Genomic DNA, 19,304 nt, shown 5'->3' with positions numbered 1-19,304 from the left:
CAACAATACAAAGGGCAGAATCAGTATATCGATACTGCTATCAATATTGTTCAGTTCTCATTTAAGGAATGCAAGGCAAGTTCTCACCACATTCTACAGAGGAAATATATAGAGCCTTCTGACCAACTGCATCCCTGTCTGGACTGGAGAGTCCAGTGCCTCGGACTGAAAGTATCTCCAGAGAGTGGTGAGGACGGCGGAAAAGATCATCAGGACTCCTCTTCCTCCTATCCAGGAGATCGCAAAAAGCCACTGCTTGACCAGGGCTCAGAAAATCTGCAGAGACTCCTCCAACCCCCACCAAGGACTGTTTTCACTGCTGGACTCTAGAAAGAGGTTCCGAAGCAGAACGTCCAGGTTCTATAACATTGCTCTTCCTTCAGGCCATAAGACTCTTGAACACATCAAAATAATCCCCTCAATTCCTCCCAAAAATGGATTAACTAGACAATATAACATACATCCATAAACCTGGATGCATATGCAAAAGTGCAATATATTTATCCGTACAGTAATCTATTTATTTAAATCTGCACCTTATTGCTTTTTTATCCTGCACTACCATGAGCAAATGCAATGGAATTCCTTTCTTATCTGTATTGTAAAGTTCAAATTTGAATGACAATAAAAAGGAAGTCTAAGTCTAAGTCTAAGTTTATTCATAGAGCCCAATTCGTACACAAGGCAATTCAAAGTTCTGTTCAGAAAATTAAAAGAAGGCAAACATAAAAATGAAATAATCAAAAAAGTAAAAATTATTTCAATAAAAAAAAATAACAAAAAATAATCATAAACCCTATTATACTTTAAATAAAGTTTAGAATCTGTGACCACAGATGATGCAAGCTGTCCAAAGCCGGGAACCAGGGTGGACCACTGATCTGTGCATCAGTTAGGGGCGTCACGGCGCTGCTGACCTGTCTCCACTCAAGATGATCTCCTGCTGGCCCCACTATGAACTGGACTCTCACATATATAAGTAAACTTTGATTGATTGATTGATTGATTGATTGATTGATTGAAGAGCAGAACTGGATATCTCCACCCAAATGGGACCTCCCTAAGAGAAAGATCACATGGGCAGATCTGTGGAAGCTGGAACCATTCCGCATCTCTTTCTTGCTGAGATCAGTGTATGACACACTCCCGACTCCAACAAACTTGCACAGATGGGGCATGAGAGGGGATCCACTATGCAAGCTTTGCGGGCAGAAGGGTACCATGGCACACATTCTGTCAGGGTGTAAAACAGCACTCACCCAAGGGAGATACAGATGGCGTCATGACAAGGTGCTCATGACACTGGCTAACACCTTGGAGCAGCAGAGATGCAAGAAACAGCAACCCCAAGGGAAAACAAAATCCATCCAGTTTGTGAGGGAGGGAGAAAAGCCACCAACCACAGCAACAGCAAGGAAGAGCCTACTGCAAATGGCACGGTCTTGGGATATGAAAGTAGACCTGGGAGGAAGGCTGCAGTTCCCCCAGGAGAGAAGTTAAGTCCCTACCTTTAGTCAAAAGTGATTTATGACCCCCCATAAAACAATGATTTATGACCCTCAAGGTCAAAGGTCAATGATTTATGAGGGGTCAAGTTCAAAGGTTAATGATTTATGAGGGGGTCAAGGTTAAAGGTCAAGGTTAAAGGTCAAAGTCAAAGGTCAGGTTCAAATATCAAGGTCAAGTGGGTGTGGCTTACCCGGAAGAGGGTGGAGTTAAGACCTGCGGTGGGAGTGGTTAAACCAGGAAGAGGGTGGAGTTTTAAACAGAAAGAGGGCAGAGTTAAGACCTGCGGTGGGAGTGGTTAAACCAGGAAGAGGGTGGAGTTAAGACCTGACAGGGAACAGAGGAGGGTTCAGTTTTTTTAAGAAAGCAATGTCATCTGAGCAGCATGTGACCATATATTTGATAGTTTAAATGTTTACGATCGTTTGAAACAACTTCCAGATTTCGATGTATTGATGGCTGGGAATGTTACGTGTGGAGATGTGGACACGCACGCACTTCACACACACACACACACACACACACACACACACACACACACACACACACACACACACGAGGGGTACAAAAGGGCAGTGTAAGGCTTAGTCATTATTTGGAGCTTTATACGTTAGCGTAAAGACTTTGTTCGATTCGGTCATGATTAGTGAAACGCCTGTTTCGATTTATAAAAATAATAAAACTTACATTGACGCTCCGCAAAAAAGTCGAGTGTTTCTAAATCGTATTCAGATGCCGCCGACCGAATCTTTGCGTGAGAAATGGGATTTGGAAGCGTACGGGATGGAGGGATCTTTTGGATTTGTATTCAGATACGAAATGGGTGATATCTGCTTATTTCAGCTAAAAGAAAGAAGAGACGGAAGCCCTTTCTCGATATTTTCATCGTTATCTACCGTGGATTGGGAAGTTTTAAGACTGGCAATGCCCGATTTCCTGTGGCGTGATCCTTCACCGGTGGATAAACGCGTAAAAGGAAGCTTGTTTACTTACCCGACGATGGATGAGTTGAATGAGAGAAGAATTCTGTTCAGCGCTACCTGGGAGACGAAATCTTCAGCCTCGGGTCGTTGGTTTTTACGTGCCAGTCTCCGTGCTCCAAAAATCACCGGTACCTATACGGCTCAGTGGACCGAGCCCGATGTCTTTTCCCTGGAGTCTTTCAACGATGAATGCGGGGTGTTTACACCGTTGGTGGTCGTACCCATCGTGGCATGGCGAGAGCGAATGGCGTCGATGAAGGAGAAAATAAACGACTTGTTCCGAAGCAGTCGACAATGGAAAAGCATGCTGACGACGAGAAGAAAGTTGTCCTTTGAGACCACACCCCCGACGGAGGACGAAAGGACCTCCCCCGCTTCAGTTTCAACCAATAACCTTCAAGGAAACACCCCCTCCACCGACTCGTCCAATACCCTTTGAAAATCATAGCGTTAGTTTGATTGGTCGAGACTTTTTTTTCGACCCTCCCTATAAAAACAACCCCCACCCTGCAATTTTTTTTTCGACCAGACCATATTGGCTCCCTTTTTTGAACGCACGGATCTCAAACAAGAAAATGGCAAACAAGACCATCAGACGCGTAAAGACCCGTCTTATACCACAGGACGATTTCAAACCATCCGTAAACACGACTGATGAAGCAAACATGGCCGAGATCTTTAACCCTCCTGAAACGACGGCTGGATCGGAGGTGGTGAGCGACGATGAGACGTGTCGCTTCGGCAGATGTTTCTGCAGATGGGGGGTGAAAACCGACAACGCTACGCAGTCTTTGCCAGATGACGATAGGAAGGAGGAGGAAAAGGAGAATGACCTGATCATCATAACACCTCCGCCGTCCCCGCCACCACCCCCGTCACCATCCCTGTCACTCTTGGACCCCCCGTTGCACATCGATGATGAAACCGATGGGGGGAAGTGGTTGCTTTTCACCAGCACGGTGAAAACGGCCGTGTTTCATCTCCTCAACGAGGCCATCCGCCAGTTCAGGCAGAGCGAATGTTACGGTTGTCGGGTGAACCATCCGAGCCAGAGAAACCACCCGTGCCTGGAACCCTATGAAGAGGACTTTCTCCTGTACAACTACGACGGACTCATCAAGACTCTGCGTACGTCTAAATTCATTCAAGCCATTCAACGCTTGCTGATGCTTCGTCGCATCGAGGCTGAGGATTCAAGGGTCGAATCCTACGCCGACTCTCTGCTGTCTCAGCTGAAATCAGAGAGAAATGTCTGGTGGGCCATAGATGACGTGTACAACGAGTTGGTACGGGGTGATGAAACGATTTTGAGACATCTGGATATGGTGACAGAGTGTTGGAATAATTACAAAAAAGATGGGTAATTATTGGAGAAAACTTGTAAACTCCATCGAGAACCACGCTGTTATTTACCCGTTGATTGACGCGATGGAAGCGTATGTTCTAAAACGAGACAAACCTCAAAAACTACAAATTATTCTTGATTATGCCCGCTCTAAGCCTACCTGGGAAGCTACCTGGAAATCCGTTGTCTCTCATGCTTTTGACTTTGACATTTTTGAATCAATTTTGAAGGAATGGTCTAAAGAAAAGTCTTTTCAACCTTCTCCTTATCACGTGTTCATTTTATATGCTCTGTTTGTTGATATGTCGATGTATCGTCTACGATGCGACATCCCCGTCAACGTTTTGTTTGAACTACAAAAACTGCACGAAGCGATTAAATTCACCTACGGTATACCTGTTTTACATCAAACCTTGATTATAGTTTATAGTTTATAGAAAAAAATTGTTTTAGATTCGCTGTGTGGTGTCCATGAATGAATAAAAACAAACTGTTTTAGATTCATTGTGTTGTTTCCATGAATGAATAAAAGAAATGTGTACCAAGCAACACGAGTTCATTTCTCTTTGTCTTTCCACAATGGAGAAAGCTATGGAAAAAGCATACCATACACCCGCACACCCGGGTAGTTTTGGAGGGGTAGATCGACTCCGTCGAGCTGTGCAGGATGAAACGGGGCAACGTGTCACAAAAGAAAAAGTTCAAGAATATTTAACGGGACAGGACGCCTATACACTCCATAAACCGGTTCGCATTCATTTTCCAAGAAACAGAGTCTTTGTCCCGCGACCTTTAACCCAGTTTCAAGCCGACCTCTGTGACATGCAAGCCTTGGCTGAATATAACGACGGTTATAATTATTTATTAACGGTCATAGATGTATTTTCCAAGAAGGCCTATGTGAGGGTTTTGAGGAGAAAGACGTCCGTGGAGGTGGTTGAATCGTTTCAATCGGTGTTGGGGGAAAGTCAGATTCCTCGCAAACTCCAAACCGACGCGGGAAAAGAATTTTTTAACAAGAGTTTTCAAGCTCTGATGAAGAAACACAATATTGTACATTTTTCTACGGCCAGCGATCTCAAAGCTTCGGTGGTTGAAAGATTTAATCGTACTCTGAAAGGGAGAATGTGGAGATATTTTACAGCCAACAACACCAGGCGCTACCTAGACGTCTTACAAGACTTGGTAAAAAGCTACAATCACGGATATCACAGCAGTATTAAAATGAAACCGGTGGATGTGACTTTGGAAAATACCCCTCAAGTGTTTGAGAATCTCTACGGCTCATTCACAGCATTCAAACGCAAATACAAATTTGCCACGGGAGATATGGTGAGAATATCCAAAGTGAGAGGAGTGTTTGATAAAAAATATGAACAGAGTTTTACAGACGAGGTGTTTACAATAACACGACGTCTCCATCGATCTCCCCCGGCATACAGACTGAAAGATTTTGACGGTGAAATAATAGAGGGTTCTTTTTACGAAGCCGAGTTGCAGAAAGTAAAAGAGAGCGAGGACAAGCGCTATCATGTGGAGGAAATTCTAAAACGACGTACGGTCGGTGGCAAAAAACAAGTTCTAGTGCACTGGAAAAACTGGCCCGAAAAATTCAACAGTTGGGTGGACGCTGACCTCCTTACAAATGTATAAAACAATCTGATGCCTTTGATGAGCCTCACAGTCTAAAGATCATCGAGCATTATGGATCATTCCTGCAACGAGGGTTTTTACCTCACCTTACCCTCCAACGCCAGCCTCAACGTATTTAAAGAAAACAAAAGTTCCCATTACCAGATAGATTTAAGTCAACATATAGATTTAGCAGGCTCATGGGAGGTGGCCTTAACAGAGATTTCATACCCTCGCTCATGGTATAATGTTTCTAACGGAGCATTTTATGAATGGCTAAAGAGACCTCCACCGGTGGGACCTGAAAGCAATCCTGGAATGGGGATAGTTTACCGTCAAGAATTGAGAGGGGGATGTTATGAGAACATTACACGATTCATAAATGAACTGAATGAATCTTTACAAAAAATTGACAACGATGTGAGGATAGCCTTTGACGATGTTAAAAAGCGAATCTCCTATCAATCAGGGGGTCAAACTCATTTTCGTTTTTCCCCTTCCCTGGCTTACATCATGGGAGTGAAACCTGGAAAGTGGATCAACTTTGACCGGGGGTCGGCCCCCTATCCCGCGGATATAAACGCCGGTTTCTACCATCTCTACTGTTACAGTGACGTGGTGCGACCTCAGATAGTAGGCGACGCTTATGCTCCTCTTTTGAGAATCGTGAGTGTAGAGGGAGCTTACGGTGAGATTGTCACCAAGTGTTTTAACCCCGCCTACTATTTACCCGTCTCGAAAAATCACATTGAAAACATCAGGGTGGAGATTAAATCTGATCAGAACAAACACGTCGACTTCACCTTTGGAAAGACCATCGCGAAGCTCCACTTTAGACCCGTTAGAAAGTAAAACCAACAACAATGAGAATGAGTCAACCCATGCACGACCCTCTACGTTTAGTGGGTTATTACGAAAGCCAGGTGGGGGGTTCCCTCCCCGGTTTCACAGGTTCACCTGTGATGTACGGGCGTGGGATAGGCTCCGTGTTTTCCAGGTTGTTTCGTTTTGTATCACCTCTGGTGAAAAGAGGTTTTGCCCTGGTCAAACCTCATCTTAAAACAGCGGCAAAAAATATCGCTTCCGACGTATTCAGTCATGCCGTTGGAAAAATGGGTAGTGGGGTACAAGACGGATCAGGAGGAATAATGGTCCTGGCTAGACAACCCCGAAAGAGACCCCCGGGACGACGTCTCTCAACGAGTGGTAAAAAACGCCGTCATCTGGGGAGAAGAAAATCAGTCGGTAAAAGGTTTTCAAAGAGAAGGACCGTCGTTCCCTCACACGATATATTTTAAAAAAAAAAGAAAAAAGATGGCTCTTTTACATCAAAATTCGGCCGAATGCACGATGGCCGAGCTGGATTTATTTTCAGCTCCTATGACTCAGATGTCTATCGATGATAAATCCTACACAGAAGTCCTACCGCTATCCGCCATCACTGACGGGGGTCCTATTGAATTTTTCATCCCGGGAGAAGGTGAAAAGTACTTGGATCTGAATGACACATTACTTTACCTGCGGGTTAAAATTACCCGCGCCGATGGATCAAATATCCCAAACGACGCCAATGTGGGTCTCATCAATTATCCTCTAAACACCATCTTCAGCCAATGCGACATTATGCTCGGGGAAAGACTGATTTCTCAATCCAGCGCCACACACCCATACAGGGCGATAATTGAAACGCTACTAAACTATTCTGAAGCCACACTCAGAAGTCAATTCTCAGCCGGGTTATTCCACAAAGACACCGGCGGCTCAATAGACTCTATAGAAACAGCGAACGGACCAAACAAAGGACTCAACATCAGAGCCGGTTACACGGCTGAATCTAAAGAGGTTCAGCTACTAGGACCCCTCCACGCAGACATTCTTTTCAGCGAGAGACTCCTTCTCAACTCGGTGGATCTGAGGATCAAACTCACGCGTGCCAGCGACGCCTTTTGTCTCACAGGGGCTGCGGACGGTACTTTCCGTCTGAAAGTGCTGGGTGCCTCTCTCTTCACAAAAAAGGTCACCGTTTCGCCGGCCGTACGATTGGGGCACGCCTCGGCCTTACTCAAAGGAAACGCACTCTACCCTTTGTCACGGGTCAGCGTGAAAACCTACTCTATCCCTGAAAATTCCAGAGTATGCACACAAGAAAATTTGTTTTTGGGCACGATGCCTAAATACATTGTTTTGGGTATGGTAAATCATGAAGCTTTCACAGGAAGAAGAGATCTCTCACCCTTTAATTTCCAGCATTTTAACGCTGAATACATCACCCTCTGTCACGCGGGAAAACAAATTCCCTCCAAAGCTTTCCAACCGCAATTTAACCAGGGGGCTTCGGTCAGAGAGTTTTACAACATGTTTACCGCTACAGGGAGGCATATGAAAGATTTACCTCTGTGCATCAACAGACAAGATTTTGAACGGGGTTATTCGCTGTTTGTGTTCAATCTCAATCCGGGAGAGGACAGCGACGCATTGTCTCGGGTTTCTAATGGCACTTTGAGGTTGGAAATGAGATTCAGAGTACCCTTACCCAACACGGTCACTCTTGTGGTTTACGCATGTTACGATTCTATTTTGGAAATTGATTCCAAACGACAAGTGCTGGTGGATTATTATTGACGACGGAGATGAATAACCATCAACTGGAGAAGCTTCTGCGACGAGTGTTGGGGAATGTTTTCTGTGGTGTATGGGCCTCCGACCAACTCCCCTCACTGACTCGCTCCTTTACCCCACCCTCCTACTTTATCGTCAACACCCACGAAGGACATCGACCGGGGGAGCACTGGTTATCGATGACTCTGGAGGAAGATGGGACCGCCACTTTTTTTGATTCTTATGGATTTTCTCCCGATTTTGATTACTACCCTCGGAGCATCTTGAACTTTTTGGAAAATCGTTCTGACCGTATATTGTACCACAACCTACAGCTTCAACACCCTTTGTCCACAGTGTGCGGTCAACACTGCGTTTATTATCTGCACCATCGATTTTGCGGACTGTCTTTTGAACAAGTTTTGTCTTTATACACAGATGATGTAGTAAAAAATGATCTTGAAGCATATACCCTGGTTAAAAAAATTCAATGTTGTACTAGCACGAATAAGAATAATAGTAGTCGTTGTGGCGTACAAGACGTCTGTTGTTTAGAAACTTTTTTGAACCGTTGAAATGAAAATGCTGTACACACTGCGTTTGATGAATAAAAAAACATTTTATTGAAACAAGAGTTTTGTCATCATTCATTCAAGGTTTAACCAATGTGGGGACAATGTCACTTTTCTACCTCTTCTTTTCCTCTCGGGGGATAGAAATGTTTCTTTTTCCACCCATTCTGATTCAAACTCTCCATCCGCTTTCAGACGTCTGTATTGATCTCGTGCTCTGGGGTTATGAATGGTCGATGTGGGGACATTTAGCTCCGTCAACGCTGTTAAAAATTTTCTCCAACCCTCAGGCGTGCGGGTCTGTGGATTTTTGGACCGTTGCATCAGGTGTTTCAGTAAATCGATCATATGAGATCCCTGCACCGGTGTACCGTTTTGAACAAACTCTCCTTTAGAGGTCCACCCCTTATCATTCTCGGATAATTTTTTCATAATGTACTCGGCGTTGTTACGGTCGCGTCGGGGGAGGATTTTCAGAACTTCGATCATCGTGACATCCTTTGACCCCCCGCCAGTATTCCGAGGTTTATCCTCCGGTTTATCCATCGGTTTATCCTCTGGTTTATCCTCCGGTTTATCCTCAGAGTCATTCCATGGTTCACCCCGCAAATCCTTGTGTAAAGTCAGAGTCATCCTTTTCTCCTCCCGTTGCCCCTGCTTCAACAGGCCGAGATATCTCTGCAGCAGGGTATCGTATATTTTTATTCTTTCATGAGGATTCATTCCGGGTTCGTTTAAGACGGCTCTCATTTTAACATCTAGATCATCCTCCGCCGAGTCTCTGATGGTCGGCTCCGGGCGAGTCAGACGATTTAATTGTTGGGGGGATAGGAGAAACAATTTTTGAGCCTTTTTCATCTTCAACCTTTTCCGCTCAATCCACCGATAAGATTCCCTATAAACGGTACGACGGTGGCCAGTAAGGGTAGAAGAAAACCGCCCGACTGTTTCATCAGAGTCTGGCGTTTGCGTTTCAGTCCAGTCCTTTTATCAGCCAGCAGTCGGATGATTTTCTTTTGTTTTTTAAGCTGAGCAAATTGAGACGGTGATAAGGGCACATTACCCTTCAGAATGTTTAAAGCAATTTCACACAGCGTCTGGATAAAGTCTGGTGAGCCGTGACTCAGAATATCTCGACGTTTTTGTGGTGTGGCATGGTACAGAGCTTTTAACATGGGACCGTTCCTCTTTACACGCTTTGACATTATGTTTTTGGCACGTAGACAACGGGCCACTGGTGCGGAAGCACGCCCGACCTCACTCTGTATTGTTCTGGACAGAAAGGTGTCAGGTCGACCAATAAATAGCCATGAGCATCCAAAGTAGCATCCGCAAAACTTTCCAAGAAAAAACTTTTTTGTGCGGGGAACATTTGCTGTGCCAACACGTTAATCTGCAATCTGTCCCGCGGATTCTTAAACAGTATCATATAATTACAGTTTAAGCTAATGGTGCGTGAAAATTTTCCCTGATGAAAAACATTCTGGGTCAGCATCATAACGCTCATATTTCTATGATGTCTATACTGCGTGAAAATTTTAACCACTTCGGGGTGATTTGAGGCTTGAAAAATAACATCGTCCAAAATCACCAAATGGGTCTGATCGTCCGGAAACAAGTTTTCATCTTCAAAGGAATCAGGCAGTCCTTCAACAAATTTTATTTTTTTATTCATCTTTTTTAATTCAGCATACATGGGTTGGAAAGATGTATAAATCCACACAATGTTGTCGGGTATAGAATTCATGACGTGTTCACAATTTTCCAATACACATTTTACAAAAAAAGTCTTTCCGCAACCACTAGGTCCTACAACCAGGCATGAAAAAGGTGTATGAAATCTGGGATCAAAGTCTACTCGTTCCATTTTTTCCATTTCCTCTCTAATACCCGAAAGGTAAAGTTTTCCCGTCGGGAAAGAGACGTCTTTTGTCATACACCACTCGAAACTTTTTTTCGAAAGACGAGTTATTTAAAAGGAACCCCCTTTTATCACGAACAATTTGGTGATGAGGGGTGTAGATCGCACCTGTTTTGTCTTCCTCCAGATAGCCCTCCACCAAATCTTTAACGCTGTCAAAGTTGACCCTCTCACAACACTCGCGGGTTTGAGTGATTCCTTTGGCACGCAGCACAGTTTTTTTACCCTGCAGGGTATGGTAGGCATAACTCTTTGGACCGGCGGAGACGAATTCGTGAATGCTGTCTCCTCCCAACTCATCCGTCAAATCGCCTAGATAGGACCCCGTCTCCAGAGAAACTTCCCCCTCGTTTACCGTGTAGATTAAACTATCGGTGTCTGTGTAAAGAACTCTCTCTTGCAACCCCTCTAGGTAACCGTACATTTTCAAACGTGCGTAAGCGGTGGTAAAAGCAGCGACAAATACATTATTTGTGTTACCGGGAAGCACCACGCTGTTTTTACTGTATTGCCATTGCACCATAGCAATTTGCTCGTTGAGAAAGGAAAAATATTCAACCTGATATTTTCCTGAAAATACAAAGTCGAAAAATACTTCACTTTTTCTCACCAAGGTGGTCTGAGTTCTATTGCACCTCTCCGCAAACTTTCCCCAAAGGCTGTTTAAACAGAGTTTTGACATTTGTCTCTTGGCAGGGTTGGGTTCGATTTTTTCAGCATCCAGCTGTATTCCCTGATTTTCACGATATTCACGAATGTACTTTTCCCTGCTTTCTGCATCGACGGCTTCTTTGGGATACCCTGAAGCTTCTTGCTTACCCTTTAGGAAAGTTTGAACATAACCCGTAAAAACGGTTTCGCTCCGTTCTTCAAAGTGCCACACCTCCGTAATCTTACCGACTCTGTATCCCAACTGTAAAGCTTTGTTGAATTCGAGCGTGACCCAGACTCCCGTCAATGCCCTTCCTTCCTCATCATGTTCGCAGGGTTCCTGCTGGTTATTGTTTTCTGCGCATGTGCGGCAAAGTGTAAACACTAGTTTACCCTTGACCGTTCTGTAGGGTAGCACAGGGAAATAGAGACCTCGAGGAGGGTGAACAACGGCTCTGACCAGACCGAAATAGTTTCCAACATCGTCAAAATCCGTGTGGATGATGACAGGATGACCCAGGGGGTAAGGAAATGCGCTGTTGACGTACGGGTAGAGAGAGGTGACATCCTCATACAATACACGCTGGTTCTCACCCGCCGTGTGCCTCAAGCAAAAGGCGCTTGTCCTACCTCCATAAAGAGCGTCTCGAGGCATGAGAGGTGCGGGGTAATTGCGTGTTTTGAGAAAGTCTATTACCCTAGGGTTTGATTTTTTCATTTCATTCCACTCGTGCTCTCTGATGACGATGATGTTGACCTTGTGGTCACGCTTTAACGCTTTCATTTTTTTCTCGGTAGCCTTGTGCAACTCCTCGAACGGTGTGTTTGTCAAAGGGCATACAGCACCGGGTTCGAAACACGTCGGGCATCCGTGATAAAAACACCCCTGAAATTCCCAGACGAATGGTTTGCCACCGATTATAGCAAACCCATCCACAAAGTATGCCCCCATCTGTTTTTCGCCTTTGTTTAAAGCATGCTGAATGAAAATACCACGACGATGCGACTCCCATTCTAACCATTGGATGCTGGTGTGTGAGTATTTTTTACACAACCCTCGGTAGTTATCCGGGGAAGGTATGGCTAGAGAACGCGGCTCGAGGAAATTAGTCACAAACACCTTCATGCAGGCCGAGGCTATGGTGATACGGGAGAAGGGGTCAACACCCGTCTCGCTCGTAAACTCGGCTCTAAATTTGATGCAACCCTCACGAAGAACATTGACGTCGTTTTTACAGTAGTGTACCGCTTGTTTTTGAAAATCAAAGACCTCGCTTTTCTCATTTTGATACCACGTCTCAAACTTGGTGCGTTCAACAGGTGTCATGCGTTCTACACCGTAATTGCTGATTGCGGGGTATTTTCCGACATAATTTAAATGTTCCTCCGAACTAAATTTGTGAGGAAAATACCCCTTGGACCAGCAATCACCGAGTCCTAACGCTTTTGGCATAGCGCTAAGCGGCATGGTAAGGAAGGAAAGCGAGTCAATGTATTTTTGCAAAAAATCAGGGTCTTTAAAACAGAGAACTTTACTCCCCTGCATGATAATTAAGGGTGCTATACCCAGCCGTACCATGCCTCTCAGAATCAAGTAACCGTCAAATCCTCTCGAATTGTGGGCTATAAATGTAGATTTAAGATAACGAGGTTTCCTGAAATGATTGAGGAAAACTGTAACACAATCCAGTCCAAAAGCACACCACTCTTCTCCTTGCAGCGTCTTGGTACAGACTAGAAAGGGAATGTGAGTGTGATTGTCATCGACAAACGTCTCAAAATCATAGAATATGATATTATCATTGTGGTTTACTTCACGTGGTTGGGGTTGTATATAGCAAAGATGTCGTGTTTCAGGTGTCTCTGAGTCACTGCGAGGTAGCTCTTCTTTACATATTTGACATTTTAACTTAGGGCACGTGTGTTTAGCGATACCTGTAGCCACAGGTACATCGTAAAATAGGTTGCATTTAAGGCATTTCTTTCGCCGATCGCAGTTGCTGACGAGTTTTTCCATAACCCGGTGTTTTACCCTGTGTCTGAGGAGACATGCAGGAGAACGACACCACATGTTGCAATCCCTGCAAAGCACAGTTTTCCCCTCTATTTTTACACACCCGTTTTGTGTACAGACCAAGCAATAGCCGTCGCATTTGTGTCTGTCGGGTTTGTCGTACCCTTGGTAACAGTAGTGACAAACGTGCGGTTTTGACAAAAAACCTTTAATGTTAATGATACCGCTGTAATGATTCTGAGATAAATACAGATACAACGGATTTTCTGATTTGGGGTAATCCGTCTCGAACCGTGAGAGGGGTCGTTGGCCCTCTTCTCTGTACAGTATGACAATTTTACGACGTACCACTTTTTCAAATTCACGAATATGACTGAAAGTGACGGAAGTCTGTTCGTCTAAGCCCGCTTTTCTCTGTATTTTTTCAGCCTCCGCCACAGCCTGGCTATCTGTAAATTCAGGATGTAACAGACTTGCTAGGCTAATGGCAAAACATAGTTGATTATTCGAGTTTAATGGATTGTAAAGATAACGAGCTTTTTTTCTGCGGATTTCATGTTCCAAAAGGGTTTCGATTTTTCTTCTTACACCACCTCGAGGGTTATGTATCACCTGGACCATCACCTGTATTTCTTCATCGTTCAATATTTCAACGTTTGATTGTACCAACAGATCTAACACATCTTGAAAAGCATTCATCACAGCCCCGGCATCGTTTCGAAATGTAAATGAAGTGTGTTGATTTGCACTTTCACCGGATAACTCCAATTGAATGATATCGCCGGGTCTAGCTTCCTTAGTTACCATCTGTGTCAGCTTTTTAAGGCTCCCCAAGACTCCGCGGTAAAATGTGGCGTAATCTGTTACATCGTTGTTTTGAGGAAAAGTTAAAACGCTGGATAGTTGTATATTGTTGAATGTTTCCCTCCTCAAGACATTTACCCCATCACCCCTCTGGGTCTCATTTGAAATTGATTGGTCAGCCGTTGACGGTTGGTTCTGCATGACCCCCACCACCTCCGAAAAATCCAAACATTCCCCCGAGGGTGTCGCCCCTCCCAACACATCGTGATGCTGTGTAGAGGCTTGTGTGTTTGTGTTTGAATTTAACACATTAATATCATCTTGCAAAGACGGATCATTGTTTGGTTCCCATTCTATCTGGTTGTTTGGATCTAAATGATGATTACAAACGTCTTCATCTTCTTCAATAACTACATCTAATTCAGATGGAACTACACCCATTATATTTCTCTAAAGAAAAAAAAGAAAAAATAATTCGAATGGAACAGATATAACAAACCAGTATGTATCAAATCATGTCTGCCATCTTCATGAGAGTGCGAGCCAGTATACGATAGTACTGTTTCAGCCTTCTTCTGTTTCTATCATGTTTGTCGAGCTGGCGGGCGCATCTACGCTTCCTCCTGCGTTTGTTGCCTGTGGAAAAAAAAAAAAAAAAAAAAAAAAAAAAAATTAATATATACCGGCTTTAACCACATGTGGCGCTGTCATCTCCACTCATGCAAGCATAGCCGGAAACAACCGCCCACCTCCGGAATCAGTCCCCGCCCATTCCCCTTAGGCGCGAAATTCATTTGAGCGAAAGACATTGGAATGAGAGGAGCTCTTTAAAGCTCCTGAGAATCTTAAAAAGCTTACAGAAAACGAGAAAAACTTACAGCGGGTGCCTGTTGGACATTCACCGTCGTTTTCGATGATTTCCCCACGGAGCAAGGATTCGATGTCTGGAGTCTTTGGCGCAATCAAGCCTTCTCCTCTGCCTGGAATGGCCGTTGACGGACCCTCCAGCGTTAAGGGAGACCAGTGAGCAAGAGATGTAAACGGAAAATCTGTAAGTAAATATATGTATATATGTATCGTATACCGCATGTTTTTTTTCTTGTAAAAATGAGAATTATTTGACTCACCAGACTGCGATTGGGTTAAAGGGATCGCGTTGGTCTCTTCCGGCGAATCCTCTATAAAACAAAATAATGAATACACACAATATTAAATAATTCGAAGGTTTAAACACACCTCGATAATCATCTTCCAACTTTGTAAGATCGATCAAACAAAGTTCTTCGTCTTTCACTTCGTCGTCATCGGCTGTTAAAAAAAAAAAAGGTATTACATCGTCGTACACGTGCAATGCTTTTAACGTTTAAATGCTTAAACGGAGTTAAACCATTGTCTAATAATGTGGTAAAAACGGAGGTAATGAAATGAATACAGTAAAAAAAAATAAAAATCGGTACTTACACAAAAGGATTGGAGACTCTGTTAGGAGATCCCTTGGTGGTGGGTGAATTTCAACTCGATGTTCGACTGTTTTTAGTTCGAATAAATACTTATTATAGTAACATTAAACAGACGTGTTACAAGGAATGAAAAAAAAAAAAAAAGAAATTACCTTTCATTTTGCAAATCGCGGTTACACTGTGTTCTGCTCTAGTTCTCCATCTGTTTAAATATGTTTTCGTGAGGTATGGAAGTTGTTTCAGACGGTCGTAAACATTTAAACGGTCAAATGGGTGGCCAGTTTCTATTCATACGAAATTCTCAAGCTCCCATAAAAACTGAACCCTCCTTTGTACCCCAAACTGACCTGTTGATTCAAACGGTCATAAACATTTAAACTGTCAGATGGGAAGTCAGTAAAAACTGAACCCTCCTTTTGTCCCCCAAACTGACCTGTTGTTTCAAACGACCGTAAAGACCAGTTGCTACGTGACACTGTGTTCTGCGATAGTTTTTTCCATCTGTTTAAATATGTTTTCGTGAGGTACGGAAGTTGTTTCAGTGCGTACGAATGTGTGTGTGTGTGTGTGTGTGTGTGTGTGTGTGTGTGTGTGTGTGTGTGTGTGTGTGCGTGTGTGCGTGTGTGCGTGTGTGCGTGTGTGCGTGCGTGCGTGCGTGCGTGCGTGCGTGCGTGCGTGCGTGCGTGCGTGCGTGTGTGTGTGTGTGTGTGTGTGTGTGTGTGTGTGCGTGTGTGTGCGTGTGTGTGCGTGTCCACCAAAAACTTCCCAATCCACGATAGATAACGATGAAAATATCGAGAAAGGGCTTCCGTCTCTTCTTTCTTTTAGCTGAAATAAGCAGATATCCCCCATTTCGTATCTGAATACAAATCCAAAAGATCCCTCCCCTTCCAAATCCCATTTCTCACGCAAAGATTCGGTCGGCGGCATCTGAATACGATTTAGAAACACTCGACTTTTTTGCGGAGCGTCAATGTAAGTTTTATTATTTTTATAAATCGAAACAGGCGTTTCACTAATCATGACCGAATCGAACAAAGTCTTTACGCTAACGTATAAAGCTCCAAATAATGACTAAGCCTTACACTGCCCTTTTGTACCCCTCGTGTGTGTGTGTGTGTGTGTGTGTGTGTGTGTGTGTGTGTGTGTGTGTGTGTGAAGTGCGTGCGTGTCCACATCTCCACACGTAACATTCCCAGCCATCAATACATCGAAATCTGGAAGTTGTTTCAAACGATCGTAAACATTTAAACTATCAAATATATGGTCACATGCTGCTCAGATGACATTGCTTTCTTAAAAAAAACTGATCCCTCCTCTGTTCCCTGTCAGGTCTTAACTCCACCCTCTTCCTGGTTTAACCACTCCCACCGCAGGTCTTAACTCTGCCCTCTTTCTGTTTAAAACTCCACCCTCTTCCTGGTTTAACCACTCCCACCACTCCGGGTAAGCCACACCCACTTGACCTTGATATTTGAACCTGACCTTTGACTTTGACCTTTAACCTTGACCTTTAACCTTGACCCCCTCATAAATCATTAACCTTTGAACTTGACCCCTCATAAATCATTGACCTTTGACCTTGAGGGTCATAAATCATTGTTTTATGGGGGGTCATAAATCACTTTTGACTAAAGGTAGGGACTTAACTTCTCTCCCAGGTTGTACAAACAACCCTGAGACCGGATGTGGTGCTGTGGTCTGAAGAGGCAAAGAAGATAATTCTTATTGAACTCACAGTCCCATGGGAAGAAGGTTGCGACCAAGCCTTTGAAAGGAAAAGTGCTAAATACCAGGACCTTTTAAATGACTGCAGGGGAAAAGGATGGCAGGCATGGCTGTTCCCGGTCGAGGTCGGCTGCAGAGGATTCCCTGCCCAGTCGGTATGGAGAATGCTCACAGCTTTGGGAATAACGGGGAAGGAGAGAAAGACAGCAGCTCGCAGGATGGGGGAGGCAGCGGAGAGAGCCTCTTGCTGGTTATGGAGCAGGAGAGATGAGATGAGCTGGAAGCCAGGAGGAGGAGATAGGCAGTGACTTGGCCACCACTGCCGGCCCACCAGCGGTAGGGTGTTACGGTTCAGGGTCGAAACACCCAATGACCGCTGGACACCGTCTGAAGATATCAAGTTCTCCTGGCCAAGGCTCCATTCACCTAAGGTGAATGAAGAAGAAAGCATCTCCGGATGTAATGCAATCATCCGTACAGTAATCTATTTATTTAAATCTGCACCTTATTGCTTTTTTATCCTGCACTACCATGAGCAAATGCAATGGAATTCCTTTCTTATCTGTATTGTAAAGTTCAAATTTGAATGACAATAAAAAGGAAGTCTAAGTCTAAGTCTAAGTTTATTCATAGAGCCCAATTCGTACACAAGGCAATTCAAAGTTCTGTTCAGAAAATTAAAAGAAGGCAAACATAAAAATGAAATAATCAAAAAAGTAAAAATTATTTCAATAAAAAAAAATAACAAAAAATAATCATAAACCCTATTATACTTTAAATAAAGTTTAGAATCTGTGACCACAGATGATGCAAGCTGTCCAAAGCCGGGAACCAGGGTGGACCACTGATCTGTGCATCAGTTAGGGGCGTCACGGCGCTGCTGACCTGTCTCCACTCAAGATGATCTCCTGCTGGCCCCACTATGAACTGGACTCTCACATATATAAGTAAACTTTGATTGATTGATTGATTGATTGATTGATTGATTGAAGAGCAGAACTGGATATCTCCACCCAGTTTTCTAACCTTTGTAATTAGATAGTATGTTAACTGTCTTAATGGCAGTGCTCAGGTCCAGCAGAATCAAGACTGAGACTTTTCCTCCGTCTGTGTTCAGGCAGATAATCATTAGTCACCTTGATGAGAACGGCGATGAGAACGGCGATGAGAACGGCGTCAGTGCTGTGGTGGGTCCTAAAGCCTAATTGGAAAGTATCAAACACACTCAGTGGCCTAGTGGGTAGAGTGTCCGCCCTGAGACCGGTAGGTCGTGAGTTCAAATCCCGGCTTTGTCATACCAAAGACTATAAAAATGGGACCCGTTACCTCCCTGCTTGGCACTCAGCATTGAGGGTTGGAATTGGGGGTTAAATCACCGCTGCTTCCCTCCCCTCACCTCCCAGGGGGTGATCAAGGGTGATGGGTCAAATGCACAAAATAATTTCGCCACACCTAGTGTGTGTGTGACAATCATTGGTACTTTAACTTTAACTTTAACATTGTTAAACAAGAGAAAGTCATTAAGTTGTTGGTATACAATTTTTGGACTAGTCTTTCTTTTTATTGTGATTCAAATTTGATGTTTAAAGTACAGAAAAGAACAAAATTTTGTTGCAAGAACTCATGGCAGTGCAGGATAAAAGAGCAATAAGTTGCAGATATAAATAAATACATTTCTGTACAGATAAATATATTGCACTTTTGCATATGCATCCACATTTATGGATGTATGTTGTATTGTCTTTACATTCCAGTGAGTTAATCCATTTGGGGGATTGAGGGGATTATTATGATGCGTTCAAGAGTCTTCAAGGTCTTTACCCAAAAATGGGTCACTAGTTGTTCAGTACTGTGGCATCAAAACTACTCTTCTTTAAGACTGGCTTGATGACAGTAGTTTTTGAGGACTTTGGGAATGTGTCAGTCTGAAGTTAAGTTAAAGTTAAAGTATCAATGATTGTCACACACACACTAGGTGTGGCAAAATTATTCTCTGCATTTGACCCACCACCCTTGATCACATCCTGGGAGGAGAGGGGAGCAGTGAGCAGCAGAGGTGGCCACGCCCGGGAATAATTTTTGGTGATTTA

General features: G+C 43.8%; 1 protein-coding gene across 2 annotated transcripts; it reads right to left on the bottom strand.

Moving 5' to 3' along the window:
* Nucleotides 1–10,284: 10,284 nt before the first annotated feature.
* LOC133539007 (uncharacterized) lies at nucleotides 10,285–16,107 on the bottom strand. Of its 2 annotated transcripts, none has more exons than XM_061880999.1 (6): nucleotides 15,639–16,107; nucleotides 15,488–15,553; nucleotides 15,263–15,334; nucleotides 15,154–15,204; nucleotides 14,905–15,075; nucleotides 10,285–14,662 (listed from the first exon to the last, which is right to left on the bottom strand). In XM_061880999.1, the coding sequence occupies exons 1-6, from the start codon at nucleotides 15,643–15,645 to the stop codon at nucleotides 14,535–14,537; spliced, it is 495 nt and encodes a 164-aa protein (XP_061736983.1). In that variant the 5' UTR covers nucleotides 15,646–16,107; the 3' UTR covers nucleotides 10,285–14,534. The 2 variants fall into 2 exon arrangements, with proteins under 2 accessions (XP_061736983.1, XP_061736982.1); XM_061880998.1 differs by having other exon boundaries at nucleotides 15,639–16,101.
* Between the last annotated feature and the right edge of the window lie 3,197 nt (nucleotides 16,108–19,304).

This window comes from Nerophis ophidion, linkage group LG20 (genome assembly GCF_033978795.1).
Source record: "Nerophis ophidion isolate RoL-2023_Sa linkage group LG20, RoL_Noph_v1.0, whole genome shotgun sequence".
NCBI classification, from domain to species: Eukaryota; Metazoa; Chordata; class Actinopteri; order Syngnathiformes; family Syngnathidae; genus Nerophis; species Nerophis ophidion.
Note: the sequence above shows the minus strand (reverse complement) of the source record. Positions and strands in the feature narration are given on the sequence as shown.

Coding starts and splice junctions, on each gene's coding strand:
- LOC133539007 (XM_061880998.1), bottom strand. CDS start 14,467: ATGGGTGTAGTTCCATCTGAATTAGATGTAGTTATTGAAGAAGATGAA.